The 17,762-nt window shown below is 54.4% G+C and overlaps 6 protein-coding genes across 6 annotated transcripts; 4 read left to right on the top strand and 2 right to left on the bottom strand.

Moving 5' to 3' along the window:
* Nucleotides 1-912: 912 nt before the first annotated feature.
* Nucleotides 913-1,692, bottom strand: CHGG_06966 (uncharacterized protein; the record flags this gene model as incomplete). Its single annotated transcript, XM_001224621.1, has 1 exon — nt 913-1,692. The coding sequence occupies one exon, from the start codon at nt 1,690-1,692 to the stop codon at nt 913-915; it is 780 nt and encodes a 259-aa protein (XP_001224622.1).
* A 1,260-nt stretch (nt 1,693-2,952) lies between these two features.
* CHGG_06965 (uncharacterized protein) lies at nt 2,953-4,573 on the top strand (the record flags this gene model as incomplete). Its single annotated transcript, XM_001224620.1, has 3 exons — nt 2,953-3,602; nt 3,682-4,433; nt 4,512-4,573. 3 exons carry the CDS (start codon nt 2,953-2,955, stop codon nt 4,571-4,573), a joined length of 1,464 nt encoding a protein of 487 aa, XP_001224621.1.
* Nucleotides 4,574-6,747: 2,174 nt separating this feature from the next.
* CHGG_06964 (uncharacterized protein) lies at nt 6,748-8,401 on the top strand (the record flags this gene model as incomplete). The annotated part of the gene is made up of 5 exons (XM_001224619.1): nt 6,748-7,064; nt 7,152-7,551; nt 7,615-7,755; nt 7,912-8,248; nt 8,307-8,401. 5 exons carry the CDS (start codon nt 6,748-6,750, stop codon nt 8,399-8,401), a joined length of 1,290 nt encoding a protein of 429 aa, XP_001224620.1.
* Nucleotides 8,402-9,356: 955 nt separating this feature from the next.
* On the bottom strand, nt 9,357-11,839 carry CHGG_06963 (uncharacterized protein; the record flags this gene model as incomplete). Its single annotated transcript, XM_001224618.1, has 2 exons — nt 9,357-11,245; nt 11,509-11,839. 2 exons carry the CDS (start codon nt 11,837-11,839, stop codon nt 9,357-9,359), a joined length of 2,220 nt encoding a protein of 739 aa, XP_001224619.1.
* Nucleotides 11,840-12,538: 699 nt separating this feature from the next.
* Nucleotides 12,539-13,393, top strand: CHGG_06962 (uncharacterized protein; the record flags this gene model as incomplete). Its single annotated transcript, XM_001224617.1, has 1 exon — nt 12,539-13,393. The coding sequence occupies one exon, from the start codon at nt 12,539-12,541 to the stop codon at nt 13,391-13,393; it is 855 nt and encodes a 284-aa protein (XP_001224618.1).
* Nucleotides 13,394-14,200: 807 nt separating this feature from the next.
* CHGG_06961 (uncharacterized protein) lies at nt 14,201-16,877 on the top strand (the record flags this gene model as incomplete). The annotated part of the gene is made up of 3 exons (XM_001224616.1): nt 14,201-14,692; nt 14,951-16,237; nt 16,290-16,877. 3 exons carry the CDS (start codon nt 14,201-14,203, stop codon nt 16,875-16,877), a joined length of 2,367 nt encoding a protein of 788 aa, XP_001224617.1.
* Nucleotides 16,878-17,762: the final 885 nt, after the last annotated feature.

The raw sequence follows: 17,762 nt of genomic DNA, 5'->3' as shown, positions 1-17,762 counted from the left end.
CTGGGCGCAAGCTCTGTTCCACGGAGTCGCCCCTGTACACTGAGGGTTGCCTCCCGAAAATGGCTTAGGGCTGCGGTGGCCACTTTCTGGAAGGCTTGGCGATACCGGCCTGGGGTTACGTGGTTACGCAGTATGAAATATCGTCATCATCAGCGCGCTCCCCTGGCCTGCGGCCTCTCAACAATTCAATGCTCAGAGCTGAGTTTTCAGCTGAGGTCCCGAGAAGATAGGCACATAATGAATATAGGCGGGGTGGGGGCGGGGGTTGTGGTTTTTCTTGTTTTGAGGGTGGGGGTTTCTAAGGAGAGGTTGGAAGTTGGAAGGTGGGAGGTGGAAGGTTGTTTTGTGGTGGATGTGGATGTGCTCAACTTGGTTCAACATGGGTAGCTGGGCAGCTTGACCTGGGAGGGGGGTTGGGGGGGCGGGTTGCGTGTTGGGTGTGATATACCACCGTTTCAAAGCGTCAAATGTCTTTTTACCGAAATAATCGGATAAGATTACCTAGCATGGCTTTTGGGCCTGGTAGCTTGTCAGCGATGCGCACATCCTTGGGTGGTGTATCTCTGCCAAGTCCCGGTTTCATTCCAAAAATGCGGAGGGTTCGGGATTCACGGAGAAAGTGGGGCCGGTACATTTAGCGTGTTTCAATCATCACCTTATCTTGACTTCACACTTTACCTACAGCGTAAAGTACCTTACCTTCCTAGGTATTTCAAAGCATCGACACGTGGTATGAATAGAGAATATAAAAACATGGGACCAGCCATGCTAGTTCATACTAATTCTAATGACAGTATAGTATAGTACCCGCCTATACTTTCACCGCCCCCAACCATAACCCATGGATCCAAACTCGCAATCCCAATACACTACAGCCAGAGTCCAGCTCCGACGGCGAATGTACCCCAATCCTTAGTGGCCCCTCGAACTCGAGGACTTGTGCCGGGAGCTGCTGGAGCTAGCGGGAGGAGGCTTCTTGGCGCTGGAGCTAACCGGAGGAGGCTTCTTGGAGTTGCTAGCAGAAGCGGGTTTTTTGGAGCTGGAGCTAGGCGCCGCCGGTGCCCGCTTGGGGGCGCTGTCACGCGAGGACGAGGCGGCAGCGGCAGCGGGGGCGGCGGTGGCGGTCCCGTTGGGAATACTCGCCATCCTGTGGCCCTCGGCGCGGACCTCGCCCCCGGGGCTTGCGGAAGCAACCAGGGTGCCGTAGGGGGGCGGGTCGCGGACGTGGCGGTTCTCCCGGATGCGTACCGTGGGGTTGACGCCGAAGTATTGGACGCAGTACTCGGCGGCTCGGTTGTTCGCGCCCTGGAGCATCCGTACCAGGCCGTCCCGGAACTGCTGGATCCGGGCCGGGGTCACTTGGCTCGGGTGGAGGCCGTATTCCTCGGCGAGCGTGCGCCGTATGTCGTCGTCCGACAGCTTGTCGGGGCCGTTGTTGTTCCTATCGGGGCTCGGGCAGCTCATACAGATGCCGTGGATAGTCATGCGGGACTTCTGTACCTCGGCGATAAACCGCTGTCCGATGATCTCGTCTACCCCGCCAGTTGAGGCATGGGCCATGACCTTGTTGACACCGCCTTGGGTTGAAGGCAGGCCATACGCGACGACCCCGATACAGGTATCGAGGCCCACGGTCTGGATGTCTCGACCATACTTGGCCGGAAGGCATAGGTTGTAGCCCACGTTAATCATGGTGGCCAGAGGGAAGAAAGGCGAGGAAGATATATCAAGTAGGGCAAGAAAAGACGAACAGTGGATAGGGCGTTGGTGAGTGATTCAGTGACGAGGTCAAAGGCTGTGTGTGTCCGAGATTCAGAAACCCGACAATGTTCGGCCTTTATATCCTCATGATCGATGGCAAAGACGACGGCCAGGTTGCTTTCCCGGGCCTCAAACACGTAGACGTGCCCGTCGACCTTGAAGAGAGAAGGCAGACCAGTTTCAAAGTTGCACCGGTTTCAAGAACCATGGCCGGAAGCTTCAGGACGGGTCATTGTAGGCGTCAACGGCGCGAATGCCATGTTTCGAGTCTTTGGGATGAACAAGAATGCCATTTCTTTTCTTTTTTTCTCTTTTTTCAAAGGGCCGAGGCCTGCGTCTGGGAGTTTCAATGCTTCCTCCGGTCTGAGGAGACTCGACCTTCAGACCTTCAACCCTGGGCTGCGTATCATGATGGGTTTGGGGTCGAGCTGTGCTCCTCGACTCGATCCCACCGAGCCATCGGCTCTCAAGTTTGGGTCAAAGAATCCATCGGTCGTCCGTGCCATATCAAGCCGCCGGCTCGGGTCTCCAAGCGCGTCATGCTAAACTTAAAAATCCCACAAGTCTCTCGCGGCGTTTGATTCGCGCGCAGTCATTCGCATGGCTGGTTTCATCTTTCTTGGGAAACGGTACCCGGCCCGAGCAAGCCGTCTGTATCTCGTCTCGTGTGCGCGTGTATTACTGGAAAACTGACCAGGAGGGCGGAGGGCGTGGAATGATGAGCTCCTGGTCGAGTGTACCTAGGCTGCAACCCCTGGGGCCCTGACGTTTCTTGATTCGCATCACCAGTTACTCAGTTAGGTACTTCAATGTAACATAGCAATCAACGAGGACCTGAGGATCTCAGATCTGGATCATCACCACTGAGAGTCTGAGATGGTGCATGAGATACGGCCTACACACACGGCCCCCAAAGTCCCGGGTTCGGGTTGCTGGGTCAAAGGTCACCGCTGGATTTAAGTGGCGGAACTGCGAACATGCCCAGATCAACACCTGCGGCACAGGCGGGCACAGGAGGGAACAGATTGCACAGGTGGCACAGCTATAAAAGACGGCCGCCCAACCTGGAACACCCCCTCTTCCTTTACCAAACACCAAGGTCTAAACTTTCTTTGGCTTCTGTTTTATTTTTAGCATTGCCATTGCCATTTTCAGTTTCAGTTTCAGTCTTCAGTTCTCAATAATTCGGCCATGGGTCAGATGGAAGCTACAATTGAGGAAAATCCTACGTCTTGCAACTTTGCCCTCTTCAACGACGTGCATTTCGGCCGTCAGGCACCGCACTCTCTGGCCCCGGTTGATATATCTGATATTGAAGGTAATTCTGGTAATGCTGGTAATGTCCCGATCGTCACCCCATGGGCACCATTTCCCCGACTCCCTGCCGAACTGCGCCTGCACGTTTGGCTGTGGTGCCTCCGCCGCCACCGACTCCTCGAGGTAGACGTCTGCGCCGCTGACCACGAAGACGGGAGCACCTATCCGGGCAACAATATCTCTCCCTCTCGGTATTATGCCCACCGAAATCATCGAGGCAGAATAGTGAGCGGACGGGGTTATACCTTGAGCATCAGGGGCCGCGGGTGCTATGCTTCATCTCTCAGCCCGCTCCTCTGGGTCAATTCCGAGGCGAGACAGGCCACGTTGAGCTTCTACCAGATACACCTGCCCTTCCCCGGCAAGTACAAGGACCAGGTACTCTACCTAAACCCGGAATATGACGTCGTCCACGTCCGGCCTCGGAGAACCGAAAGGACTGATGTCGACCACGGCCCTGCGATAGGCACTCTGCTTGTGGACTTTCTCCACGATGCGAAGGCGTACGACTACAAGGGCCAGGGGTATGTATAAACCGCCACGGGTATTCGTCCTATTTGACATCATGGTCGGATGTGCTCGGCTAATTCTGGACCACGACAGGGTCGTCCACCTCGCGCTACACAGACACATTATAGACGGCGACCATGATACACCCTTGACACCAGCGCTGGTTCACCCAGCCGCGGCGATGTCGTTTGCCGACATTCTCCGCCGCAGTCTCCGTTCCGTCCTCTGCATCACCTACTTCCGGTCGAGTTCGAGAGCTATGGGTGAGTTCCCAGCAAAAGGCTGGCACTACCACTTCGCCCACACGTTCCCCCTCCGTCGACGAGGCCATGGCACCGGCTCCTTCCACTGGCTCGACACCGACCCGCGGCCTGGCGTCGAGCTGGACCTCCGCCAGCTTCCACTAGAAGATGACCCTCGTCCCCTCCCTGAAGCCTGGAAGCAACTGGAACACGCCTTCGGCATCACAAAAGAGCAGCGCGAGGCCGACGACAGCAACGGTAGCGGCGATGGGCTCCGCTTCTACATCTGCCCTACCGTAAACTGGCCTTCTTGGTCGCAAAGGCGCCATCACCCCAGCCTAGTGGAGGAGGGGTCAAGGGAAGAGCTGGCAGAGTACCTACGATATGAGGCCGACGATTGGCTCAGGCAGCGCGAGTTCATCTCACAAAGCACCCCTGAATATATCATTCCCAAGCACGGCTTAATGATAGACGCTGAGACATCTGAGATGATGGAGAAGGCACCCTGTCTGGCCGTCGGAATGTGGCTTTTCCCACCCGAAGCTTTCAAACAGCCCACCATTCTCCGGCGATCCTGCTTCGACGTCTCGGCCATTCGCCCGGGTCTGTTATTGTTTAAAGTTTGACGGCACGGCAATCCAAGAGTGTCATGGATTAATATTTTTCTCAATTCTTTAACAGATATTGTTGGCCATACCCCCCTTCCGTCAGACCCCATCCGTCGGGCCCCCTCCTTCGTATGAACGTACATATCCTAGCTGTGATTTGGTAATGAGCAAGTGTGACGAACCTACTTCAGGACCCTGTCCTATTAGGGTTCAGCTTCGGTTGAAGGTAATCTCTCAAGGGTGCTTAGGTTCGGTGCAGCCAAAAGGTGCACAACAAAGGCTTGTCTCAACAGTAGGCTTCCGAGCTTGTAGCGAACTGTAGTTGTGATTGCTAACTGGAGAACTCCCAGAGCTCTCCAGAACGAGTGACTATATACCTATCTAAGTCCTATGTGCTCAGTGTGCTCAGTCTCCTCCGGAGTTCGGCGTCACTGAGCACACTGATCACTTTTAGTCCTTCCTGTGTTCTGATTGGCTGTATGGCTTCTATGCTCAGTGTGCTTGGTTTCCCTTTGTTCCCCGTTTCCCTGATCACACTGAGCACACCCCAGCCTTCCCTGATTGGTCCTTGGGATGACTGGTTCGGGGTGTCCGCGCCCCGAGGCTCCACCTGTTGACATATTCGTGACAGCAAGTGGTTGGAACAAAGACAGCTTCTTTATTGGCTCTCAATGGCATCCCTGCTTCGGTCCATTGATAGGACATTTGTATCGGTGTTGACCAAATAGCTAACCTCCCCGAGAGCGCATATGGCGGATGCAAGGTGTCAAAGTCATTTTCACATGTAAATCCAGGTAGTGTTCCCATACCACAGCAGATTAGGTACCTTATCTACCCAGGTAGTGATATTCACACGGCTTCAGAGAGGCCCTCGGGCCAACCCTTAGCCTTGACGGGTGGTATGAACCGTTGATCTGCCTGCTTGTTCGAATACGTGTCATATTGCCCAACCGCACGTTGGGCTGGTGGCACGGGGTACTGGTATTGGTCGCCGTAGCATCCCTTCACTCTTGTCGTCACGGTACCCCGATAACGCTAGGCTCCCAAAAGCATTACTTTTTTCTCGTTTGCTAACGAGCTAGATACGGAGAAGCTTGCAATTTTCTGGGAGCCAGCCGGAACCTGGCACAAACCTCACAGCGCCGGGACCGCGCTGGACAGCAAGCGCGAATGGGTCCTCAGAACCCTCGGCTACACCCCCAACAAGTATCTGGTAAAAGTCAGGAGGGGTACGATAGAGATCTATGGATGGATGGATGGAATTTTTGGAATAGAGATCTATTCCGTAGAATATATTACGGAACCTGTTGCGGGCGCCGGCATTCCGGCCCCACTTCCCAGACCGCCCGGCCCTGCCCTGCGTGGGCTTAACCCACGCAGTGGCATCGCTTCCTGTTAGTTAGTTAGCTTAGACACACACACACAATTCAGTAAGACTATACTATTTCGTCTTCCTGTGTGTGTTCACAGAACCTATATTCGATATCATGGCGGCCATAACGGGGAAATAGTTCAGTATCGGTAACCCTTGGCCATACTGTTATGGGAGCTATCAACAAGGTTGCACGAAGAGTGCAACAGTGATTTGCAGAGGACCAAAGTGGGGCGGCCTGACACGGACTATCTCTGATGCGGAAAGCATACAAAAGGGTAGAATATCAACGGTGTATTCAGTAAAGTGGTGGAAGATGCCGGGCGGGGGTGTCCCAGCCCGAGTCGCGGCTGCATTATTGCATGGATGGATGGATGGAATTTATTTCGCCCGGAGGCACTGGGCCTATAGGGCCTTAGCACGCTAACTACATCCGGATCAAATCGGTTTGCCTTGAACTCGTACAAGCCCCCTACTTCTTTGCATTATTGCAGCCGCCTTGCGGGCGCATTGCCCAATCACAGGTCAGCTGACTGGGGCTGCCAAGCCCTGGTCAGATGCCTGTCCCACCACTTAACTAGTTAGTTAGTTATCAAGTCTTATCTAATTGTACATAAATGCCTTCCGGTATCAATCTCTAAGTAACTCTAATCACACAATGGGGATTCTTGCATCAACAGCATAACTTGAGACGGACAGTGGTGTATTACATCCATCCAGAGCTATACTGTCCGTCTCAAGATGTTCTGTCCATCTGAAAATGTGCTATTTGTCTGGAGTTTTGCTATCCGGGCTGTGTCCCACCTTTCCGGCCAATCAGACAACACGTGTTTTGTGCCGGAGATTTTGCGTTAATCGTACATTCCCATCCACGGCCCCACTTTGCCCTCACCATGACCAAGACCACCGCCACCCGCCATCGCCGCTGCCAATCACGATGGAGGCGCCGATCGAAGAGCCTGGCGCTGCTGAGCAGCAGCAGCAGCAACAGCAATTTCCCGAGATTTCGAACCCGCCTAACGGAGGAATTGATGGCCGACCTGCCGCGACTGTCGATGATCTGATGGCTCACCTCCAAGCCTTCGCCCGGACCAACGGCTTCGCCGTGATCCGACGTAACGCCGGCAACTACAGAGATTTCGATGGAGTTAAGAAGCCTACGCGCTACAGAGTTTGCTGCGACAAAGCTGCTATTCGCGCCTCTGAGAGCTACGGTACCCGCAAGGCTGGCACCCTGAAGAACAACTGTCCTTAGTATGAAGTTGTCTCTACCCGCAAAGATGACAACTGGGGCTGGACTTTCAATCTCAAGCATCCCTCTCATAACCACCCGCCTTCAAGCGACCCATCGGCTCACTCGCTTCACCGGAAGCTTACGGCCCAGCAGGAGCAACTCGTGGACATTACGTCGAAGCACAAGGCTATCAAAGCACGTGAGGTAGCGAGCATCGCCCGCGACGTCGAGCCCGGCTCGGTGATCAGGCAGAAGGATATTGACAACGCCCGCCAACGTCTTCGTCTCAAGCAACTCGACGGGTACACGCCTGTGCAGCAGTTTATCCACAAGTTGATCACTATGGGCTACAAGCACCGCATCCAATGGGCGCCTAACGATCCTACCCGTCCTGTCGCCTTTGTATGGACTTATCCGTGGTGTGAGACCATGTGGGTTCGTTTTCCCGAGGTTATTGGCCTTGACAACTCCTATAAGACGAATAAGTTCAAGATGCCGCTCTTCCAGGTACGTATGCTTTGCCGGGGATTGTCTGAGATTGTTGACGACGTATCCTAACAAGATATGTAGGTTACTGGTACGACGGACACCGGATCCTTGTTCAACTGTGTCTTCGGGCTTTCAACTGAGCGGCGTGAGGGTTACGACTTCCTGTTACGGTTCTCATCAACAAGGTTGCACGAAGAGTGCAAGAGTGGGTGGCTGCGCAGGGTATGGGATATACCCTGCGCCAATGTGGGTCTGCGGAGCCCCACATGCCAATCGCCCACATGCCCCGTGCGCGGGGAACCCTAACCCTATAGTTACATGTCACAGCTCTGCCTGTGACACTTCCTGTTGACTTCCATTGATTCAATCCGGCAAGAGATTCACGCCGAGAAGCCCAAGGTCGCTATCACCGACTTCGAAGAAGGCCTACGATCGTCGATCCAAGAAACCTGGCCCGATACCCAGCTGCAGCTATGTATTTTCCACATCAACCAGAACATCACGAGCAACGCAAAGAAGAAGTGGCAGGGTGCCGGTGGTCCACCGCCTGATGAGTTTGACGTTGCCCGGGATAAAGAAGCCGCCGAGGCCGAGGCTCTCAATAACCAGGCCCGCATTGACGAGGTTCTCAGCCGTGGCCAGCTTCCAGAGGAGGCCGTTGACCATACCGTCTCCGGCTTCTGCTCCTTGTGGGCTTACGTAGAGGCTCCCAATAGTTAGTTATAGCCAAGCCCCTAGCTCCTTAGCTTCTTCACCTCTTCTTGGTGCAACAGAGATCATCACCATGACCCAAGGTCCGCACCGTGATACTCGGCAAGCTGGTTCTGGAGAGCAAGTTGGAGTGCCTTCTAAGCCTCGAAGAGGTTGAATGTCGATCTCCTCAAGTATGACTCAATGAGGGCGTGGATCCCTTCTACTCGTGAGGGAGCTGTATTGCCAAAGAGGCCGTCACGAGCTACCGTAGGAACCGTCACCGCATACCGTAGCACCACCCCACAACGCCCACCGCCTACCTAGTAAGGTAGGCGGTGAAAATAATCGCTCACCGCCTTCGCGATGCGCGCGCAGCGCTCGTCAATTGCCACAGTGCAATCAAATCGCAGCGCAATTCAGCGCAAACAGCGATGCCGCCAAGCCGTTAATTCTGGCTACCTATGCTAGTTCTCGCGATTCCTACAATAACACGCCCATCGCTGGGAATTGTGCACAGCCAACTAGTGCGCGTGAAACCGTCAATTACGCTGTGAACCTTCCTGCGGGCCATCCCGAGCCATTTCACCCTGAGACGGTCCTTCCGCCTCGCCCACAGCTGCATTTGTGCCTCCCCTGGCCGTCTGGCGACCCCGTGCCTGCGTGCCTCGCTTCGCGATGCCGCCACGGCTTGCGCCAGCCGTGCTTCTTGGTGTTGAAGGCGCCGCACGCCCTCCCCGCGCTCGTGAACCTCTGGATTGACCGTCCCGGGCACGTCTGGACGCGCGCGCTGCTGTTTCTAGGCCATTGATCGTCCTGGAGACCCCAGGCTCTGCCTCAACCAGTTCCACGCCCTCCCATTGCGATGGAACACGCTGTATCGACGGCGCAAGGCCTGACTGGCGCGATGTGGCACGTCTGGTGCCCCTGGCTCTTGTTGAGTGTCCCCTGGTGCTAGCTGCTGTTGACTGGGGCGTTGCCGACGGCTGTGGAGGGGGCTGTGTGAGCCGTGGTGCCGTCGAATCAGGGGCAAAAGCTGTAGAGCCGCGTGGTCTGCCGCGCAACTGTGTGACGCGGTCAAACTCGTGATACTGTAAGTACTGATCCTCGTCGACGAGGCTTCTCTCCAGCCACTAGTATGGATGGAAGTCCTCCTTCTTCAGCATCAGATTCTTAACTTGGTAGCGCTCAAAGAGCTTATGGCTGCAAGGCATACCATACTGCGCTGTGAATCGGCCGGTACAAGGCTTGAGAGCTTCCGCAGTTGGCCGACTGCGAGACTCGACAGCGCCAAGCATAGTTCGGTATTGCTTCGTCACCAACTTCAACGCCTTGGAGGAGACGTTATAAGGCGCTGAGCCAAGCCACTTCTGGCCTATGTACTCGAAGCGTAGGCGGTTCTTTTCCTCTTTGACTGCTTCCTTGACTGACCGCTCCATCTCTGTAACCATGTTGAAGGCTTGGCCGACGACTTGCTTTACAGTGCTGTTGCCGTTGATCACAAAGCTCTTAAGGTAACCATTGACTGACTCGACTGGCGATGTGGTGCGCTGGCCGAAGTTGAGTCTCTTGTTGATATAGCAGCCAGCCCACTGTTCGACAACAGGCAAGTAGGTAGTCTCGAGATACGTCAGAATAGCTGTCTGGCTAGCAAAATACGCTCTCATCATCTCCCACGCAGCGTTGAAGGAATCCAAGCTAGCAGAGTAGATCATGTGCTCCCAAAGGGTATACATGCCAGCCATTGAGTACTCCACCTCTGTTGGCAATGGTTCGAGAGAGCCGTCGGCAGCCCTGTTGGCTCGATTCACAACTCGCTCAACCTCTTCCCCATCGTCTTGTCGAGTGTCAAGGTCAGAGGGGGCTTCTGACTGGCCAGTTGACTGCTGTGCTGACTGCTGTCCTGACTGAGCTACCGCAGCGGCGGCATCTTTGTTCCACTTTTTCTTGAAGTGCAAAGCGACGTTCTTGTTGATGTGGAATATACAAATTTGCGGCTGGGCTTCCGGATATACTCTGGCAATCGCGTTCCGCATGGCGTCGTCGTAATCGGTGATGGTAACGCTTGGTGTTGAGGCGCCGATTCGCGCGCGATTGACATCAACTTGGTCCATCAGCCAGTCGAAGCCTTCTTGCCTCTCGTTGTTGATGAGGCCGAAGCCACATGCAAAGGCCATGCCAAGGTGGTTAAGCCCTACAACTTGGAAGAAGGCAAGCCCCTTATTGTTGGTCCTGTAGGTGTTGTCATAGAGCTGGACCCATGGGTACAGAACCCACTGCTTCTCGCACCATTTGTATGTCCAAAACAAGCCCTCTGGCTTCCGCTCTGCCTCACCGTCATCGGGGGCCGCTGCCCACTTGATTTGGTGCATGATGCCCTCATCATCAAGTAGCTTCTTGGTTGCTTGGAAGGGTGTATAGCCGTTGAGGGACTCCTTGCGCAGCCGGTAGCGCAGACTGCGTAGTTGGCGCCGAGTAAAGACAATGCCTGGAAACTTGTTGCGCAGCTCAACAGCCACTTCGCGGTTTGAAACCGCCGGTCTGTCGATATACTGCGCTACGAAGGCCTTGTGCTCAGTTCTGAGTCGCCTCGCGCACTGAAAGTCTTTTGCCTCGTGATTGACATGGCTCTCGCAGCCAGACTTGATGTGGAAGGTCCATTTGCGCTCCCCATTAACCAACAGCGCCTTCGCGATGGCCTGCCACGTACAGCCTTGTTTGACTGTCGAAGTGTTGCGAGAGTGGGCTCTGGAGGGCTGAATCTTGCCCTTGTAGCAGCCGAGATCAACTCGACTGGGCCCAAAGTCCTTGATATAGTTGTTGCTGCGCATCTTGTAGACGGCAAAGCCAGCCTTGGCTCCGTGATCGTGAAGGTCGTCAAGCAAGTCGTCTAAGCAATCGTACTGGCTGTTGGTAAGCTTGTGGCTTGTCCCGGGGTTCGAGAGCGGCGCTGGCAGCGCTTGCGCGTCGCCCCGCGCGCTCGTATCGCTGTGCGCATCGCTGTGCGCGTCGGAGTCGAGCTCTGAAAGCGCCATATCTATCGCTGGTTAGCCCTGTAGAGCGCGCGAAACAGCTGGGGCGCTTACTGAAGGTACGCGCGCAGCGCAGTTGCAATGGCTGTTGGTGTGCGAGGGTTGGTGGTGATGATGATGCGTGCACGCGCGCAGAAAGCTGGAAGTGCGGCAGAATTGCCGAAGGCGGGGCGGCAGAATTGTTGCGCGAGGCCAGGGTTAGGGATTTGTGTGGGCAGAATTTAGGCCTACGGTATGCGGTGACGGTTCCTACGGTAGCTCGTGACGGCCTCTTGCCCAAAATGAGTCGACTGGTCGACCCAAGCGCGTACAAGCTTCTCCTTGAATGGGATAAGCCACGTGGTCTTGATATACCCGACCCCGTTGGGGTGTTCAACAGCGTATTTCTGTTGAAATTGTGCAAGTCGGTTGGCATACTCCTCTTCTGTTGGCGAACTAATGATCGAATGCCAAGAGTCGTAGAATTCTTTCCACTTCTCAGCCTCCGGGAATGCTGGTTGGCATCGGACAAGGACTGCCTTGTTCGCATGCCAGATGCAGATGAGCGTTGCAGCAGAAGGCAAGAGCGCTGAAGCTGCATTCATGGCTGCAAGGCAGTGGTCTGTAAGAATTACAAAAATACGTGTTGTCTGATTGGCTGGAATAGTGGGGCACAGCCCGGGATCGCAAAACTCAACTTGAGACGGACAGTGGTGTATTACATCCATCCCGAGCTATACTGTCCGTCTCAAGATGTTCCGTCCATCTGAAAATGTGCTATTTGTCTGAATGGGTAATGTCCGTCTCAAAATGTTCTATCCATCTCAAGATATACTACCATAGCGCGCCAGGGGGGGGGGTGTCAAAAGGATCTCAGGGCTTGTTTTCTGGGTACAACATGGTCCTTATCTCAGGAGTCAGTTGGCTGTGTCCCACTTTTCTGGCCAATGAGACAGAAGGGAATATTGTGCCCCTCCCCCGCAGTTCACTTGCCTTTCCATTGCCAACTTCGCTGACTTCTAACTTTACCGCCACGTCGCCGTCGCCGATATTCGGTGCGATGGATTTGCAGCTGTAAACGCGCCGTCAGTTGGATTCAACTGCTCGAACTGCGCGCGTTTGATTGATACTAATAGGATGCTGAAGAGGGACCGCCCGCGCTGCCTGCGCTGCCCGCCCTCCCAGCGACACTCCCGCGTACTCTCATACTACCGCACCACCCGTCGTCATCGTCCGCTCTCTCATCTACGCGTTCAGTCAGCACCCCACGGGGTACACCTAGTCCTTCTCGCCGCTTGGCGACCATGGCAGAGGAACAGGAATACGAGGCGGATTTGGAAGACGATGCCGACGGCGGCATCGCACCAGAGGATATTGTTCGAGAGACAGTGGGACACTGGAATACCATGAGAGGCAGGTCAAGGAGGTCCCGCAATGCGGGTATGTACAATTTGGACACGTTTATCGCCAGATGGGTAGAGAACCCTCGCCGAGCAAAGCAGCTAGCAGATGCTCTCCTCAAGCACGATGTACAAGCTGCTCTAGAGAGCAAGAACGTCGTCGTCAAACTAGCACAGGGCGACGACGACAGCATAGCGAGCAGAATTCGACATGAATTGAAGCCATTGCAACTTAATCCATCTTTCAGTGAATTCAAGCCCGAAGAACAACAAGCAACAGATCCCATAACAGTCGAGGATATTTGCAAGACGGAATGGCTCGACAAGAATCTCGCTAGAGCATGGCCGACACTCAAACAGAAGGCGCCTACTACCGTCAGACTTCTCTCGCAGGTCATGCAGACTCAATGGGAGAAGGATATCACCACTGTTCAAGCCAACGATGACTTCAAGAGCCCTATCTATCTTGTTGTCTCTATTTTGCTTGGCGGCTTCGCCCGCAACAAAGCCAGCTTCCTCCGGGATGTGTTGGGTCTGTATCTCATGGCGAATGGCACTGCACGTCGAGCCATTGAAGTCCTCAACCATGTTGGCATCATCCCCTCATACAGAACTCTCAACCCCTTGCTGAATCAGATGGCGGCCAGTGCAAAAGAGGGCATCAAGAAGGTGGCACACGACCCTAATGCCATTGTGGTATACGACAACTTCAACTTCAAGAGTCGTGTTCGTGAGCTGGCTGGCGGCGAAGGTGTATAGGACTGCGCTTTTGCCGTATCCAGTGGCGGCGATGAGTACCGTATCTTCTTTGTCGTATGCCAAACGCCTCACAGCCTTTATCTGACCGTCGCGAGCTCGTTCAGCGCCAGTAATTGCGCAAATGGCATCGTTGATGAGCTGATCAGTGGCGTCGAAATCCATTTTCCACACCCTCTAAGCCGCGTAGAGAATACGCGATTGATCTGGCGATGGAAAAACGGGCGCGAAGGTTGATACAGACCAGCAAAGCGTTGCTGCAAAATTTGACGAAGTTTGAAGACAGTTTGTGGAATTTGGGAGGGGGTCATTGTTCGGATGGAAGTGCGTTGGTCGTAAATCTTTTAACCTCGACGACAACAGATATATAATGCAATATAGCCGCAACAATAAAATTACTATCGTTAGATGCGCGTAGTCAAGACCATCTTCCAGCACTATTTCCATTCGTGGTACGATGTGTTGGTGTTGAGCTATTTACGAGTGAGTGAAAGGCAAATTTCCCATTTGTATGGCGGAGCGTTGGTCGTATGCCCCAAAACTCAAAGAGTGTTCCTATTTAAACAGTAGTTTTTTTCTATTTGGACAGTAAAGGTCCGTGCCCGTACTAAAATTGATGCGCCCACACCACTGTTGTCACTATTACACACCTAATCACAGTGCAAAGTCCTGGGACATGACATACCTGCCAATTGAAGACAGCAACAACACCAAGACTTCGTCAATTCGCGATCGCGAGGTCGTTTTCTTCCGTTTTTTTCGCCCACAGCCGCAACTTCCCTTTATCATCGCCACATTCCTCGTTTTACGATGGATTTCACCGATTGGGATGCCTTCCTAGGCGCGCCGCCGTCGTCTGAACTGTCGGAAGGCGCCGGACTTGGGCAAATCGACGATTTCTATCAAGAAGGACAGACACAGTTGTCTGATGCTATCGCGACCGCAGAAACCGCCAATTCCTTGCAAGAAGACGCCCTGCTGCCGCCGCTGCCGCCGCTGATGGCCTTGTCAGGCGTTGAGGAAGTCATAGAGACTGCAGAATCGGCGCCAGAGCCCGTCATTCCATCGCCGCCGCCCTCGGGGCTGTACGACTCTTTTGACGAGCTTTTGGCCTTCCTGCAGACGTTCCATCGCGACAACGGCGCGGCTATCAAGATTCTGAAGAGCGCAAACCCTCGCGAGGTCTATGGCGAGAAGAAATACACATACTATGTCCTTGCCTGCGATCGCGCCGGCTCTCAAACGTCCACAAGCACAGGAATCCGAAGATCCTCGACTCAGCGGCTCGACTGCCCGTTCAAAGTCATAGCATCAGCGACGAAGCGTTCCGGCTAGAAGTGGTCGTATCGCGTTGACTGCCCCGAGCACAACCACCCGCCGTCTCTCGACCCGTCAGCACACATAATGCATCGCCGGCGTACCCTAGCCCAGCAGCAACAAGCGCGAGATTTGACCAAGCACCGGGCCCTTCCTACGCGCGAGATGTTAGAGATCATGAGAGACTCTAGCGGCGCCGAACCTACGTTCTTTCGTCAGTCAGACATCTATAACGACAGACAGAAGATCAGGATCGAAGGACTCAACGGCTTGTCAGCCACCCAGGCCTGGATTAAGCAGCTTCAAGATAACAACCTTTCGTCACTGGATCAAAGATTGACGATGACAACAAGGTCGAGGGCGTCCTGTGGACTTACCCTTGGTCCAGAGAAGATGTGGCGCCAGTTTCCTGAAGTCCTAGGACTTGACAACACGTACAAAACGAACCGTTTTCACATGTATCTTTTCGAGGTCATAGGCATCACGGACCAGAAGTCGGTAGCCAACTTCGCGTTTGGCCTCATCAACACAGAGAAGGAAGACGGCTTCCTATGGCTTTGTCAACAGCTTGAGGACCTTCGTCAAGACCTTCATGTGCCAGCACCGACCGTGGTAATCACAGACAAGGAGACAGCCCTCAAAAATGCCCTCACGGCGACCTTCCCGGGTGCGCAGCAACAGCTGTGTGTCTATCACATCAACGCGAAGGTGAGGGCAAGAATCCGGTCAAGATGGAAGGCCGAAGACGGCAGAAGCGACGACGAGGTTGACGAGGCTGGCGACAATGAGGCCGAGGTCGCTGACGGCGATGGCGACCTCGTCGCCCGCGCTGCTGAACAAGAGGTCGCCGAGCATGGCTGTGCGGCCTTGCTGCCTGCCGCCGACCCTTTGACTCGCGATGGAATGTTCCGTGCGTGGCAACAAGTCGTGTACGCCGAAGACGAGGCTGATTTCCAGTCAGCATGGAACAAGATGAAGGCTATATACAATCCAACGCAGAACCACATCCTACGCTATATCTCGAAGGAATACATGCCGTACCGCGAGCAGTGGGCGCGCTGCTTTATCAAGCGATACCGCAACTTCGGTCAACGAGTTAATAGTCCTGTGGAAACGGCACACAAGGACGTGAAGTCCTTCCTCATCACGGGCACAAGCGACCTCCTCCACCTCCACAACGCGATCTCCCTGATGCTGCAGAAAAAGGAGAGAGACTACAACGAGAAGGCCGCGGCGATGCAAATGCGGCAGCGCCAACGCTTCATCCAGCAGCAAGGGTGGCTAGGGAACATCCCCATGACAGTCTCCTACGTCGCCGTCGATCTCCTTGCCCAACAGCACCGGCTAGCCGTGGCCGCGATGCCCTCAAGCCGTGGCCTGATGCCTGAGCCGCTGAGGCCTTGCACCGGGCAGCTTCATGCAGCAGTACGCGCTTCCTTGCAGCCACATGATCTTTCAAGAAGCTGGACGACGGCGAGGCCCTCAGCAAGGAAGATGTCCACCCGCGATGGTGGCTGGGCCAAGCCTCTGGTACGATTTCCTATGATTTTCTATGGAAAAGCTACTAACTGCTTCGTCCCAGGACATTGACGAGCCCTTACTCCGACTCCGCGATCCTGACGTGGTCCAAAGCCTCCGTGGCCGGCCTCGCCTGCCAAATAACGAGAAGATGACGGTGCCGTCATCCCTGAGGGCTGACGACGGCCAAGATGAAGCCCAGCAGCAGGAGACGGCGCAGTCAACGCAGCAGCAGCGGCGACGGCAGCCAAAGCAGACTTCGCAGTCACATCGCCGTGAGCGCCGTGCGAAGCCAAGCGCGCGTCGCGATCTATCACAATTTGAGGTTGAAGGCTCGCAAAGGTCATCACAAAGGTCGTCCCGGAGCCGCGGTCGCGGCCGCACCCGGGCAGCTTCGTCGCCGTCGACAAGGAGTTCGCAGTCACGCGTAAATTCGCAGTCTACGAGAACTGCAAGAGGACGATCGAGGAGGTCAGCGATAGCCTCTTCTACGGCGAGGCTGGCCGCGATAGCTGCAGCCGCCTTTGAGACCGACCCCGAGACCGACCCCGAGACCGACCCCGAGACCGAGTCTGAGGCTGAGGACGTGATTGAGGTCATCCCGGCCACCCAACCCGGCGCTGACGAGCCGGATGGACTAGCCGGCCCGTGAGAAGTGTTGACGTTGAATTAGAAGGGCCGGAAATGCGTTTTTTGAAGAATTGGCACCGATTGATAGTCGATAGACCTTATAGCGTGTGATTTTGTATGAAGATATCCTTTCCCAGTGTCTTACAGTGTATTTTGGTGTGTGGGTGTGGCAATTGCGATTTTGGGGGGTAAATCTAGCTATTAATGTGGACCTTTACTGTCCAAATAGAAGAAAACTACTGTTCAAATAGGAACACTCAACTCAAATTATGGACCCAGACCTCTTTCAAAGGCGTTCTTCGTTAAAAGTGGGTAATATTCTAGATAGGACTAGCGCGACACACTTGCACTGAAATTTGTATGGCAATACGTCTTACGCGCCTTGGCGCGGGTCATTTCCAGCCGCAGGCTGGAAAAAGGAAGAACGCCCCAGAAAGGAGGTCTGGGATTTCCGAGATAACATGGTCCCCAGTCGTTAAGACTCTGTTGGTGGGGCCAAAACGGTTCCAGCGACAGTCGTGGGACAGAAACTGTGAAATGCCGTATGCCCTATTCAGGCCTAACACACCGTCCTCGGCAAAAGCATGCAGGGCGCAGTGTCCACTTGAAGATATCGGGGTGCTGACAAAGCATGTCCATCCCAGCCACGGTGTCTGCGCCCCAGTGGATGACTCAGCCGCAAGTCCATGTTCATCACGAGCCAATTTTCACGCCAAGACCATTTTCAATCACAGAAATCACTTTCCAAAGTCGACAGGAGCTTGTGACTAATATGTGTCTGGTTGGTGATACTGTCTAAACCAGGAGAACATTTTTGGTTTGGAGATTTTTTTGTCAATGATACTGTGTCTATAACTAGTGCATCTTGGTTGTGCTGGATGGACTTCGTCGGAAGAGGCTTTTGTGT

This window comes from Chaetomium globosum, genomic scaffold (genome assembly GCF_000143365.1).
Source record: "Chaetomium globosum CBS 148.51 scaffold_5 genomic scaffold, whole genome shotgun sequence".
Taxonomy (NCBI): Eukaryota; Fungi; Ascomycota; class Sordariomycetes; order Sordariales; family Chaetomiaceae; genus Chaetomium; species Chaetomium globosum.
The sequence above is the reverse complement of the archived record's forward strand: the minus strand, read 5'-3'. Positions and strand labels throughout refer to the sequence as shown.